Below are 13,077 nucleotides of genomic sequence, written 5' to 3'. Positions count from 1 at the left end.
CACCTCCAGGCCCTGTTCATCTCCCTGGTGTGGGGCCAGCAGAGCAGGGCAGTGCTGGGTGAGCGCAGGCAGCGTGGGATGACCCCCCGAAGGCCCCCCACGTGCTGGGGGAGCTGGAGGTCCCCTCTGCAGTGAGGGAAGTCTGGCCCCGTCCCCACATTCAGGGGCCTGGCCCGCCTGTCCACTGGAGCTCCTGTGTGGACAGGTGCCCAGCAAGAAGGGCCAAGCAGGGGCTTCCCTGGTGGCGCAGTGGCTGAGGGTCCGCCTGCCGATGCAGGGGACACAGGTTCGTGCCCCGGTCCGGGAAGATCCCACATGCTGTGGAGCGGCTGGGCCCGTGAGCCATGGCCGCTGAGCCTGCGCGTCCGGAGCCTGTGCTCCACAACAGGAGAGGCCACAACAGTGAGAGGCTCGCGTACCGAAAAAAAAAAAAAAGAAGGGCCAGGCACAGGGAGTTCCCTGGTGGCCTAGTTGTTAGGATTCAGGACTTTCACTGCCGTGGCCCAGGTTCAATCCCTGGACTGGGAACTCCCGCAAGCCACGTGGCAAGAAAAAAAAAAGAGAGAGAGAGAGAAGGGCTAAGCACAGAGCACCTGGTGGTCCCATGACAGGGCCAGCGATGCACCTGCTGTGGGACCACGGCGCCAGGGGCCTCGGACACGGCAGCCTCACGTCCGGGCGAGGCCAGTGTGCTCCAGGTCAGTGCTCCTTGGGCGTGAGCGGCCCTTCCACGTTCCCCGACTAAGACTGCCAGTTAGAGGGTAGTTTCCATAGAGTTTTCAAGGTTTTTCTTTCTTCTAAGATATTAAAAACCACCTCTCATAATTAAAAGGCCCAAACAAATTATAATTAATAAATACCTTTACATAAAAACGATTCATCTGGGGCTTCTCTGGTGGCGCAGTGGTTAAGAATCCGCCTGACAATGCAGGCGACACGGGTTTGAGCCCTGGTCCGGGAAGATCCCACATGCCGCAGAGCAACTGAGCCCGTGTGCCACAACTACTGAGCCTGCGCTCTAGAGCCTGTGAGCCACAACTACTGAGCCCGCGAGCCACAACTACTGAAGCCCGCGTGCCTAGAGCCCATGCTCTGCAACAAGAGAAGCCACCACAATGAGAAGCCCACACATAACAAGAGTAGTCCCCACTCGCCACAACTAGAGAAAGCCCGCGCGCAGCAACAAAGACCCAACGCAGCCAAAAATAAAAACAAATAAATAAATACATTTAAAACAAAAACGATTCATCTAGAGCTACAATTGTTTCACCCAGTTTTTGAAAATTTAATTAGAGCTTGTTAAACATTTTAGCAAAAGCAAAATGCATTGCGACGGTAGCCCTCCGTTCCCCACCGCCCCCTCCCATGGAAGGAGCCAGCCGCGGGTGGGGCTGGCCTGCTCTGTGGCCTCGGCCCTTTGATCCCTTGAGAGGTCCTGGCGTGGTCCCTGGGATGCTCAGCTCTGCTGGAAGGACCCTTTCTTCCCCAGAAGCTCTGAGAGGGGCCTCTAAGGAGCCTGGCCTGCCCACACCCCAGAGCAGAGGCCCTCCTTTCTGTCTGGGGGACGCGGGGCCAGGCATACAGTGGTCTCTCTGGGGCCCGGCCAGCTCTGCGCTGCAGCCCATGTGACACAGGTGCCCGTGTGGCCTCCAGCTCTGCTCTGCGGGGTCTTTGTCTTCCCTTCTTCCCACCAGCCCTGTCTGCCCTTCTGGGAGGCCGGCGCCGAGGGACACCAGGTGGGCACGGCCCAGACTGGGGTGTCGGGCACAGTCCCTGCCCGCTGTGGACACACCAAGCCCTCCAGGGCTGCAGGCTCCTGCCAGCAACCGCCACCCCAGGCCTCCTGGTCCGGACTGGGCCAGCGGGTGCGGAGGGCAGGTGGGCATGCAGAGGTGGGGCCAGGGGCCTCTGACCCTGCTCTCCAGGGACCAGGCGGCGGTCCCTCCTGTTCTGTGGCCTACAGCTCACCCACGGAGGCCTGGTCCTCCCCGCAGCCCAGGGAAAGAGGCTGCTGGGGGGCATGAAATGGGGCTGGGGTGGGGGTCCAGCTCCCAGGTGCCCCCTCAGCCTCGCCATCGTCAGGGAACGGTGAGCACTGGACCTCAAGCTCCCAGGGGCAGGAACCTGCCACCTGTGTGCCCAGAGGCTGGCGTGCAGTGGGCGTTTCAGGAATGCTCATCAGACAGACCCTAAGGCTCCCCAAACAGGGCGACTTGGGCCCTTCTCCCAGGCCCGGCTTTGGCCAAGCCAATGACCCGCTCCCTGACCCTCCAGCCCCGGTCCGGCCCAAGCCGGGGGCTGCCGTTTGCCCGGAAGCTCTCCCCAGGTTCTCTTGAGGGAGGCTGCCCCTTCTCCTGATTAGGGGGGGCACAGTGGAAGGGGGAAAGGCAAGCACACAGTGGTCTGGCCGGGCAGTGTGTGTACCAGGCACAGGCGTCCACAACGTCCCGGAGACAGCGCTGACTGGCCGTGGCTGTCGCCCAGCAGGGGCGGGGGCGGGGGTGGGGTGAGGGAGGTAGCGGGGCGGGAGTCCTGGGACCCAACAGGGCACTGGGTGGGTGGGCGTGCGTGGGGGGCAGCACCCTCCCACGTCCCCAGCGCTGTGGGAATTGGCTGATGTTGTCAGCTGTTTAACAGGACGGGTCTGGACAGGCGAGCTCTCATGGGCAGGGGCCGGAGCTGAGCCCACGTGGACCCTGGCACCGCAGGCGAGAGCACTTCCCTCCCTACGGCCCCCGGCAGCTGTCCCTGCCGGTGGGAGCCCCGGGCAGACCCTGGCTGGAGGGACGGAAGGACAGCTGGATCCCAGAGTGATTTGCTCTGTACTCGCACCCTTTGGTCTCTGTTTCTCGGGCATCGGATGGTTGCAACCGCGGATTTTCTCTTTGGCGTTTCTTCCACTGTCGGGGACCCTGGGCGAGGGATGGGCGGGTTGGCCAGGACATTGGTGTGTGGAAGGGACGCGCAGTCTACGGGGGGGTTGGGGGTGTGTGTGGACCTGTGCCAGCACTCGACCCCCTCCCAACAGTCCACAGTCACTCGGAGGGGCCCCTCCAGGCAGCGGTTGGGGGGGCGAGGACATCGTTTCCAGTCCCCGCCTGCCTCTCCCTGGGCCTCGGAGCTCCCACGTCCCAGAAAGGTCTTCTCTACAGGCCAGAGGTCATCTTGTGGGCCCTCATGGCTGGTGACCTTGGGCTGACACTGGGTGTGGGCTCCTGGGGCAACCCAGTCTGTCCAGGGGTCCCTCCCTCTGCACCTAGAGCCCCCGTGCTCACCCCAGTACTGGCAGGCCTGCTTCCCCCAGATTGGGGTACAGATCCCCCCACCTCTCTTTGTGCTTCCTGGCCGCTCACCCACATGATCTCCCCTCAGGGGCACCCGATGCCCGATGCCAGGAGTGGACTCAGCGCCGGGGGGGTCGGTCCCAATCGCGGGCCAGTCTTGTGCCCTGTCTGGCCCTGCCAGCCCCCGTGGTGGCTGTGAGGGGCAGCTCAGCCTCACATCCTCCTAAGACAGATGCCAGCTCACCCCAGGCCCAGACACGACCCAGGAAATGGAACGGAGCCTCCCTGCCCGCCCCCTTGAAACTGCCTACCCTCCCCAAGGGCCTTTCCTGCCTTGGCCACAGGGCCCCCTGGGACTCTGGGCCCCTGCCTCCCAGGAGGGCGCTCAGTGGTCAGCAGGCGACAAAAAGGACCTGAGGGGCGGGTTCCGCATCTCTCTAGAAAAGGCCGACATGTCTGGACAAGGCGAGTTCAGGTCCTGGGCCCACCCGGGGCAGCCCAGCAAGGCCAGCAGGGCAGGCGTGCACAGAGTCAGGGAGCAGGAAAGACAAGGACAACCACAGCGCGATGGCCAGAGGAGGGGACACTGGGGACAGGGAGTCTGGGCACTCTAGGCCTTGAGGAGGAGCCACTCCCCACCCCCACCTCCCTGGGGAGGGCTCTTCACCAGGAGACAAGCCGATGCCCTCCTGGCCCCCCCGGGAAGCAGTCCCACGTGTCCGTGAGATGACAGGTGGGCAGAGACCCCGGCCGGGTCCAGTGTGGAAAGGAAGAAGCCAGGAGCTGAGACTGACAGCGTTTAATGAAGGCAGCGCCCCGAGCTCCTGGCGGCGAGGCGCAGCTTCGGGGGCGGACGGGAGAGAGCCCCCCACTCAGCAAGGGGGCGGCGAGTGCCGCACCTCCAGGGCCCAGGCTGCTTGCTGGTGCAGGGCTGCCGCCGGCCTCACCTCCTCACTTCTGCCGCACAGACGAGACCCATCCAGGAGGGAGCCGCGCGCTGCCAGCCCCCCGCCACACCGCCCCGCCGGCGCTGCCCACTCACCATCCAGGACGTGAAACTGGTCCGCGGCCTCGCAGAAACCTGGGGGCCGGGGCTGGGGTCAGGGGTGGCGGGGCCGGGGCGCGGGGGAGGGCGAGGTGGACCGCGGGAGACGCAGGGACACTCACCATACTTGGGGAAGAACAGGATGTGGTCCTCGGTCAGGTTGGCACCCTGGACCCGCTGCTCAAACACACTCAGGAATGATTCGCTCACAGGGAGCGAGCGGGCTGTGTGCGGGACACACGGGGCTCCTGGGCGCCCGCTGGGTGGGTGCGGGCTGGGCGGGCAGGGCGCTCTGGGAGCTGGGCTGTGTGCCGGGGGCTGTGATCTGACCCCTGCCCCCCACCCCCAGTCTCCTCTCTGTCCCCACATCTGGGCCTAACGGCAAGGGCAGGGGGAAGGGAGGGAAGCGTCCATGTGCCCATCCGGGCCCACCCAGACGGCCCTGCGGGTGTGTAGACCCGGTCCCGCGGGGACATACCGTACAGCTTCACCGACAGCTGCCGCGCCCGCTCCAGGTACAGGATGGCGAAGCCCTGGTAGTCCGTCTCCCCAACGACCACGTCCACCGGCCCTCGGGCGCCTCGGGCTGGGCAGAGCCAGGTCAGGGTCAGCCTCACCCCCAGCCCTGAACCCTTGTCCCCATGGCCTGCACCTCACCTTGGAGCAGAAAGCAACCTGGGAGCCCCGTGTCACCGTAGAGCTGCCGCACCTGCCAGCAGATCCCATCCCTGGGGGTTGGGGGTGGGAGGAGGCACAGCAGGCTTGGGGACCCCAAACTGGGTGGGGCCTGCCGGGACCCTGGTCGCAGGGCCGCAGGCCGCAGCAGGGGTAGAGTTGGGGGCCGGGGTGGGAGTCGGGAGGCTGGGTGGGGGCGGGGCTCCGTGCCGGGACTCACAGCTTCCGCAAGGTGCTGACAGCCATGGCGGCACCCTGAGGAGTCACGTGCAGTGTGCTGGCCTCAGCCCGGTGGCCCTGCTCCTGCAGGGAGCGGCACGCAGAGGCCACGGCCACAAGGAACCAGGTCCCTGAAAACTGGAACAGGCCCCGTGAGGGCACGCGGGGACGGGGGCTGCAAAGCTGGGCGCGCGCCGCTCCAGCTCCCCCAAGCCTACCCGCTGCGCGTCGAAGTTGGCCTTGGGCTGGATGGCGCTGATGGGGGACGGGGGCCGAGGGGGTCTCTGAACCCTCTGACCCAGGGAGCCGACGGCCAGGAGCAGAGTCAGGAGGGATGCCGTCCTGGGGGGCAGCATGGCGACAGCAGCGACGGTGACAGGCCTGGGGGAGGCGCAGAGCAGGATGGTCAAGTCCCGGGTCGGAGTCCACCGCCTACTGCTGCCCAGCCGTCCGGCCCGGGAAGTCTGTGTGCATCCCCCACCCCCCCGGCCCTGGGCCAAGCAAACGGACCGCCCCCACCCCGGCCCTGCCCCTGCCCCGGCCTCCTCACGAACTCAGCCTCACCCTGCACATCTGACCTCGGCCCTGCACTTCCCGGCAGGGCCCTGTCGCCATGTCCTGTGTACAAAGTCCGAGTTGACCTCTGGCTTCTTGCCCACAAGCCCCCACGTGACTTCCAGTGTGGCTGGTGCGCATCCCTGTGCACATTCATCTCCCTTAAACCGCCAACAGCTAGTCTCATCCCCACAGCGAAGAACACTTGTGCCCGACACTGGGAAGCGCCGGAGCCTAGTCTCGAACCGGAGATCTCGAGCCTCGCCCGCAGCCCCGCCCACGACCCACGGCGCTCGGCCGCCGCCCCTCCCGGCCGCCAGGGGCGCTGTTTCTGGAGAGACCGAGCAAACACAGGCGCACAAAGAAGCACCGCCCGGGACGCGGGGCCTGAAGCGCAGGCGCAGTAACAGCCAACGCGGGCTGCTGGGCTCGGCCCTCGACGGTCATCGATGCCTCGGGGCTCGTGACGTTGGCCTGGCGGGCTCGGTCATAGAGACGCGACGGCCGGAGCGGCGACGGAGGGCGGAAGCCGGTCTGCGGGCAGAGGCCTGGCGCCGGGGCGGGGGCAGCGCAGCCGGGCGGAGGCGGCCGCGGTGAGTGGGGCCGGCCCGGGGAGCGTCGACACCAGACATGTCCGAACCCCGGCCCGGACCCCAGCGCCCTGGCCCCGGGGAGCGTCGTCACCCCGCCCCGATCCCGGGCCCGGCCCCCCGGCCCCCGTCCCCAGCTCACCCGGCAGTGGCCGCACTGGCCCGTCGCCCACCTGGCAGGGCTCTCCTAGGCCAGAGGGCAGAGCCCAGGGCCGGCTGGTGTCCCTGGCGGCGTCTGGGGCAGGCGGGCTGGCCCTCGTCCCGCCGCCCCAGGTCTCCCCTGAGAAGGATCCCTGTCCCATGTTGACAGCTCCGAAGCCTGGGGCAGCAAGGTCAGAGAGGCAGGGTGCACAGGGCCCACCGACCCTTCGTTTCTCGGCCTCAGAGCGGTCACCAGCCCTGCCAGCCAGACGACTCCCTGGGATCCTGTGGGGGGCGGTCAGAGGGACCCGCCCAGGGCCCCACTCAGGACAGAAGGCCTGTCCCGAGGAGGGGGCTTTTGGGGTGAGGGTGGGTCTGGGGTCTCAGGGCCCGCCGCCAGCTCCACCTCAGGCTGGCCCAGGCCCGGGAGCTGCCTGTTCCGGGGACCCTCAGGAGTGCGGGGTCCAAGCGGCGTGGCCGTCCAGGGGGCTTGATGAAGCTCTTGGATCCTCGGCCGCGGGGGTTCTCCGCACAGGCTTAGCCCCTGGAATTCCCAGCGGGGCAGTCGGCGGGCTGCCTCAGCTCAGCCGCAGGCCCCTGCGCCTCTCCTTGGGCCTGGGGGCTGGTGTCCTCCCTGGTCCAGCTGGCGGCTAAGGGGACCGTGCATGGGTTTCAGGGCCGCCTGGGCAGAATGTCACGATGGACGAGGGGGGCCTACCCCTGCTCCCCGACAGCCTCGTTTACCAGATCTTCCTGAACTTGGGCCCGGCCGACGTGCTGGCCGCGGGGCTGGTGTGCCACCAGTGGCAGGCCGTGTCCCGGGATGAGTTCCTGTGGAGGGAGCAGTTCTACCGCTACTACCAGGTGGCCCGCAACGTGCCCCGACACCCAGGTCAGCACCTGCACTCCGCCCTGAAGCCCACTGGTCCTCGTGCTGGTCGAGGACAGCCAGGCTGTGCCTCAAAACACAGGGCCCGGGAGGGAGGCCGAAGGGAGGGCAGGGCTGGCCCCTGGCTGTCAGGGGCCTGGCTCTGAGGCGTGGGGCCCCAGTGTGACACGCCCGTACACACACAGCGGCCACATCCTGGTACGAGGAGTTTCGGCGGCTCTATGACACAGTGCCCTGCGTGGAGGTGCAGACTCTCGAGGAGCACACCGACCAGGTCCTGCACCTTAGCTTCTCCCACTCAGGCTACCAGTTTGCTTCCTGCTCCAAGGACTGCACCGTGAAGGTGAGGGCGGCTAACCCTGTAGGGAGAGAGGGCCAGGCCACGAGTGACAGCTGCCCGTTTGCTGCATCCGCACGGGGTGGCCCGGGACCTGGACCACTGGCCTGGATCACCCGGGCTGGGAGGCTGGGGCTGGGCGGCCCTAACTGCCTACAGAGAAGAGAGGGTCCTGCTCGCAGCTGCTCCAGAGCCGGCCCCAAGCTCCACGTACTCACATCCCTCCGGCGGTCTGACAGCCAAAGACAAGGGGCCCCCACCGGATGGCGGTTTCCAAGCACTGGCTCAGTGAGCCGACCAGGAGAGGGGCCCCGTGCAGGGCGGGATCACGAGGTGCGCCTGCTCGGCTCCCCATGCAGATTTGGAACAATGACCTGACCATCTCGCTGCTGCACAGCGCAGACATGCGGCCCTACAACTGGAGCTACACCCAGTTCTCCCAGTTCAACCAGGACGATTCTCTGCTGCTGGCGTCCGGGGTGTTCCTGGGGCCCCACAACTCCTCCTCGGGCGAGATCGCTGTCATCAGCCTAGGTGAGAGTGGGCCGAGGGTGGGCGACCCTCGCACCGGGGCTGTCCCACCCAGGCCCCTGCTCCATCTCCATCTCTGCCCCGACAACCCTGCCCCTAATGCCCAGCTCCGCCCCCCGCCTGGACAACCCCCCCATCCCTCCAGCCCCGCCTCCCCCCCCACCCCCGCCGCGCCCCATCCTGCTGCTCCCCGCAGACACCTTCGCCTTGCTGTCCCGCGTGCGCAACAAGCCCTACGACGTGTTCGGTTGCTGGCTCACGGACACCAGCCTGATCTCGGGAAACTTGCACCGCATCGGGGACATCACGTCGTGCTCTGTGCTCTGGCTTAACAACGCCTTCCAGGTGCGCGCGGGGGGCCCTGCGGCCGGCGGCGGCCCCCAGCAGCCCGTGCCCACCCCTGCGCTCCTGCCCCCAGGACGTGGAGTCGGAGAACGTGAACGTGGTGAAGCGGCTCTTCAAGATCCAGAACCTGAACGCGAGCACCATCCGCACCGTCATGGTGGCCGACTGCAGCCGCTTCGACAGCCCGGAGCTCCTGCTGGACGCCGGCGCGCCTGGCGCAGGCCCCGGCCGTGTCTTTGACCTGAGCAGCGACGGCGAGGACCAGGCGGTCGACCAGGGCCCGGCCCGCGCCAAGGGCGTGCGGCGCGTCCTGGAGGGCCGGGCCCAGCCCCAGCCGTCAGAGTGCGCGCTGGAGACCAAGGCGGCCGAGCTGCTGGCCCAGGGCCACACCAAGCCCCCCGAGCGCAGCACGGCCGCCGCCGGCAACAAACTCCTCATCTTCACCACGGGCTGCTTCACCTACTCGCCGCACCAGATCGGTGAGGGGCCCGGGCGAGGCTTCCCGGGGTGGGGCGGGGCCCGTCTGTGTGCAGAGTCCCTTCCTCCCTTTGCCCTGGGGGTGAGCGCTTGTGCAGCCCCCCGGGGCGCACCTTCGGATCCAGGAGCACGGGGCCGGTGGCGCCACGGGCGTCTGGGCGCTCCCAGGCACCGAGGTGCTGCCCACCCGGCCCCCACAGGCATCAAGCAGATCTTGCCGCACCAGATGACCACGGCAGGGCCCGTGCTGGGCGAGGGCCGGGGCTCCGACGCCTTCTTCGACGCGCTCGACCACGTCATCGACGTGCACGGACACATCATCGGCATGGGCCTGTCCCCCGACAACAGGTGGGCGTCTGTTGGCAGCCCGGGTGGGGGCGCCCGCAGGCCCTCACTGAGCAGCGTGCCCATGCAGGTACCTGTACGTAAACAGCCGCGCCTGGCCCAGCGGCTCGGTGGTGGCCGACCCCATGCAGCCGCCGCCGATCGCGGAGGAGATCGACCTGCTGGTGTTCGACCTCAAGACCATGCGGGAGGTGAAGCGGGCCCTGCGCGCCCACCGCGCCTACACGCCCAACGACGAGTGCTTCTTCATCTTCCTGGACGTCAGCAGGGACTTCGTGGCCAGGTCCGGGGGCGGAGCCGGGTGGGGAGGGGCCCCAGTGGGCGGTCGGGGGCTCATCCCAGGCGCTCTCACAGTGGGGCAGAGGATCGGCACGGCTACATCTGGGACCGCCACTACAACATCTGCCTGGCCAAGCTGCGGCACCAGGACGTGGTCAACTCAGTGGTCTTCAGCCCCCAGGAGCAGGAGCTCCTGCTGACGGCCAGCGACGACGCCACCATCAAAGCCTGGCGCTCGCCACGCACGGTGCGTGTCCACCAGGCCCCGCGCCCGCGCCCACGCCCCTTCTTCTCCTGGTTCGCCAGCCAGAGGCGCTGAGGGGCGCCGGGACCCACCGAGGAGGCCACGGAGGCCCATGGCCCTTTTTCGGGGGTTGAGCTGCTGCGCAGAGCGCGCGGGGGCACAGAAGCTTGCTGCAGAAATGCCTTAGGAGGGGGGCTCCGCGAGGCCACGGTGGGGGATGGCCTGGCCCCCACCACGCTCGTGCACGCACACCGCCTCCCACAGCTGTGACGCTCAGCCTTGGGCAGCCGGGGCCGTCTCTGGCTGGCTTGGGCTGCACAGGACACTGGGCCCCCGCTCTTCACCCACCCCCTTCCCCTGGGCCTGGGCTCTGGGACAGTCTGCACAACACGTTCCCCTTGGCCAGCCCTGTGGGGCCCTGGCGGTGTTTGCTGGGCCCAGCCTTGCCCAGGGAGCCCAGGCTCCCTCTTCTGGGAACTTCCCAGCATCAGGGTCGAGATGCGGGTCAGGCTGCCATGGGCCAGGCTGCCATGGGCCCAGGGGACCTGCATGTCACCGGTTCAGGGTCTGAATAAAAGGTTGGCAACAGCACAGCACCGACCAGTCTGTGCGGGGAGGGGCATGGCATCCAGTGTGTGCAGGGAGGGCGTGGCATGTATACGGGCCCTCGTCGTGCCTGCTGGACGGGGCGGGTGCCCTAGGCCACACGCTAGGAGCTGCCCTGAACTGGGCAGCGGGACACGAGTCTGCTGCCCCCGCTGCCTCTGTGGACAAGTCCCCAAGCGCAGACTCTGGAGCACGTCTGGCACGTGTGCGCTCCCCGCCAGCAGGGGGCGCAGAGGGACACGGCCTGGCAAGTGCCGGGCACCGGGGACGGCAGGCCGGGGGGGGGGGGTTTCAGGGCTTGGAGTTCTCAGGGGGTGCCCTGGCTGGGGCAGGGGCAGGGGCAGACCTCTGGGGCCTGGCACGTGACAATGTGGACACAGTAGAGGTGGCAGCAGAGGGGCGGGGCTGGCCCCAGCTGTACCCTCAGGCCTGGCCCAGGCCCATCCTGGGGGCTCACCTGGCCCGCTTGTTCAGCTCGGGACACCCTGGGGTGGAGGTGCAGCCCGGCTGCACGTGGAGCGATGGTGCTGAACTGCCATCGGTTCCACACTCGGCACGCGCCAACGTGACGGTCGAGAAGACACGTGGATGGGCCTTGGGGGACAGCGTGTTTCTCCAGGCCAGAGGCAGCGGTGAGCAGAGGCTGTCCCGGTCGCCTGCGGGGTTGGAGCCAAGCTGGCCGCAGGCAGACGGGCTGGGCAGGGCCGGGTACAGACACGAGGTCGGGGAAGCTGACCCAGGAGGAGTTTGGACTGGAGGGCAAGGTGCCCAGAGGAGCCAGCCAGTGGCACAGCTGCGCCCCGAGGACAGAGCCCCAGCCCCACGGCTGCAGCGGGGAAGCCTGGGCCCCTGGGTCTGTCTCCGAACAACTGGACGGGTGAGAACAGGGAAGGGAGCCCAACAGTAGCGGAGCCCAAGCGCTCTGCCTGGGACCCGCCTGGAACCGCAGCCCGGAGCCCAAGCTTGGCCTCAGACAGGAGCCAGGAAACCCCACAGGTAGCTGCGAGGTGACGCGGTTTCTGGAAAAGACTGGAGATATGTTTAATTTAAAGCCATCAAGGAAACCTACAAAATCTATAAAACAAAAGCAGCTGAATCGGAATCAAAAACATGCAGAAATCGAAAAATTAGAAGGGAGCCAACAGAGAGGGTGATTGGAACTAAATGCTTAACACACGGAAAGAAGGCTGGACCAGGCCCACCTGGTGTGAGGACTGGGAAGCGGGTGACAAAAAGCAGAGAAACAGAAACGTGCCAGAGGAGCGGGGAGGCCCGGGAGGCGGGGGTGGGGTGGGGGGGAGAGCAGGTGGAGGCGGGGTTGGAAGAGGACACCCATCCCCAGAGCGCGCGCGAGCTGAGGTCTGATTGAGGGCAGCAAGCAGGCTCGAGCCTCCAAGCTCCATGGGAGGCGGGTGCAGGTGGGGAGGTGGGTGCAGGTGGGGAGCTGGCTCGAGGCCCTGCCCCTACGGAGGTGTGGCCAGAAACCTGAGCAGAGGCTCAGGGCAGCCGAGGGCTCCGACAAGGGTGCCATGGCAGGCGGGGCAGGGGCAGCGGCAGCACTGGGGCCCCAGCACTGGCACCTCTCGCCGGTGCCCACCCTCAGTTCCTGGGCCGGCACACAGCACAGCCGCCAGCCTGCCATGGGGTCGGGAAAGGGGACTTGTGAAGCTGAGTGAGTGCAGAGAGGCCGGGTGATCCCCGGGGGCTGTGTGGCCCCAGGCACAGCCAGACTAAGGAGGGGCACGACAGAGCAGGGTTAACGGGAGTGCCAGCTTGCAGGCTGGAGGCCAGACGGGGTGCCAACAACCAGACCAGAGGGAGCAGCTTGAGAAACAGCCCGTGAAGTGGCTGTGACGCCCAGGACCACCCGTGAGCTGCCCGTGTGCTCCTCGGGCTCAGGCCCAAGGCTCGGTGAGCTTGCAGAGCAGCGCGCAGGAGCGGCCGGAAGAGCGTGGCTTTCGGGGCTGGGCTGACGTGGGGTCCAGCCCGCGGGTGGCAGTGGGAACGTGAGCCTGGGCCTAACCAGACCCACACCTGTAAGGCCAACGTCCAGAATCTAATCTACAGTTACCCAGTACACGAAGAGCTGGGAAACGTTCAACTCAAGGGAAGCCAAGGACGCTGAAGTTACCTGACACAGACAGAGTGGCCATTATAAAATGCCTGAGTGAGCAAACACATTCTGCAGTGGATGTTAAGATATAAACAAAAAAGGGAAATAACCAAAAATTAAAACTCTAGACAAACTCCATAGCAGGATGGAGAAGTCAGAGGAAAGAGTCAGCGAACTTGACTGAAGACAGGGCAACAGAGATGGTCCAACCTGAACAGGCGCGCAAAGGTCTAAGCGCGAAAGGAGAGGAGGAAGCGATTTGAAGAAATGATGGCTGAAAACGTCCCCAAATTTGGATATAAACCTACAGATTCAAGAGGTTGAGCAAAAGGACAAACTCAAGGACATCCACACCTGGACACATCTAAATCGGTGCTGAAAACCGAAGACAAAAGAAACCTG

General features: G+C 66.4%; 2 protein-coding genes across 4 annotated transcripts; one reads left to right on the top strand and one right to left on the bottom strand.

The window, feature by feature from the left end:
• Positions 1-4,057: 4,057 nt before the first annotated feature.
• On the bottom strand, positions 4,058-6,155 carry C8G (complement C8 gamma chain). Of its 2 annotated transcripts, none has more exons than XR_007477856.1 (7): positions 5,788-6,155; positions 5,442-5,604; positions 5,225-5,361; positions 4,987-5,057; positions 4,452-4,915; positions 4,327-4,365; positions 4,058-4,241 (listed from the first exon to the last, which is right to left on the bottom strand). XR_007477856.1 is itself a non-coding variant. In XM_033415109.2 (7 exons), the coding sequence occupies exons 1-7, from the start codon at positions 5,577-5,579 to the stop codon at positions 4,228-4,230; spliced, it is 609 nt and encodes a 202-aa protein (XP_033271000.1). In that variant the 5' UTR covers positions 5,580-5,694; the 3' UTR covers positions 4,067-4,227. The 2 variants fall into 2 exon arrangements, 1 of the variants encoding a protein (XP_033271000.1); XM_033415109.2 differs by lacking the exon at positions 5,788-6,155 and having other exon boundaries at positions 4,067-4,241; positions 4,452-4,553; positions 4,808-4,915; positions 5,442-5,694.
• A 58-nt stretch (positions 6,156-6,213) lies between these two features.
• Positions 6,214-10,547, top strand: FBXW5 (F-box and WD repeat domain containing 5). Of its 2 annotated transcripts, none has more exons than XM_004284965.4 (9): positions 6,214-6,371; positions 7,186-7,401; positions 7,584-7,741; positions 8,095-8,269; positions 8,463-8,611; positions 8,685-9,090; positions 9,289-9,436; positions 9,504-9,716; positions 9,788-10,547. In XM_004284965.4, exons 2-9 carry the CDS (start codon positions 7,209-7,211, stop codon positions 10,029-10,031), a joined length of 1,686 nt encoding a protein of 561 aa, XP_004285013.1. In that variant the 5' UTR covers positions 6,214-6,371; positions 7,186-7,208; the 3' UTR covers positions 10,032-10,547. The 2 variants fall into 2 exon arrangements, with proteins under 2 accessions (XP_004285013.1, XP_033270999.1); XM_033415108.2 differs by lacking the exon at positions 6,214-6,371 and adding an exon at positions 6,404-6,700.
• The last annotated feature ends 2,530 nt before the right edge of the window (positions 10,548-13,077 follow it).

Source organism: Orcinus orca, chromosome 6 (genome assembly GCF_937001465.1).
Source record: "Orcinus orca chromosome 6, mOrcOrc1.1, whole genome shotgun sequence".
NCBI lineage: Eukaryota > Metazoa > Chordata > Mammalia > Artiodactyla > Delphinidae > Orcinus > Orcinus orca.
The sequence above is the reverse complement of the archived record's forward strand: the minus strand, read 5'-3'. Positions and strand labels throughout refer to the sequence as shown.

What these genes read in the sequence shown, in the direction of transcription:
- C8G (XM_033415109.2), bottom strand. Translation starts at nt 5,579, where the DNA reads ATGCTGCCCCCCAGGACGGCATCCCTCCTGACTCTGCTCCTGGCCGTC. An exon ending in GTCAGCACCTTGCGGAAGCT is followed by an intron (nt 5,058 to 5,224) that starts GTGAGTCCCGGC and finishes CCCAACCCCCAG; the next exon opens with GGATGGGATCTGCTGGCAGG. An exon ending in GCTGTCGGTGAAGCTGTACG is followed by an intron (nt 4,554 to 4,807) that starts GTATGTCCCCGC and finishes TCCCGCACACAG; the next exon opens with CCCGCTCGCTCCCTGTGAGC.
- FBXW5 (XM_004284965.4), top strand. Translation starts at nt 7,209, where the DNA reads ATGGACGAGGGGGGCCTACCCCTGCTCCCCGACAGCCTCGTTTACCAG. An exon ending in CCAAGGACTGCACCGTGAAG is followed by an intron (nt 7,742 to 8,094) that starts GTGAGGGCGGCT and finishes CTCCCCATGCAG; the next exon opens with ATTTGGAACAATGACCTGAC. An exon ending in GGCCTGTCCCCCGACAACAG is followed by an intron (nt 9,437 to 9,503) that starts GTGGGCGTCTGT and finishes GTGCCCATGCAG; the next exon opens with GTACCTGTACGTAAACAGCC.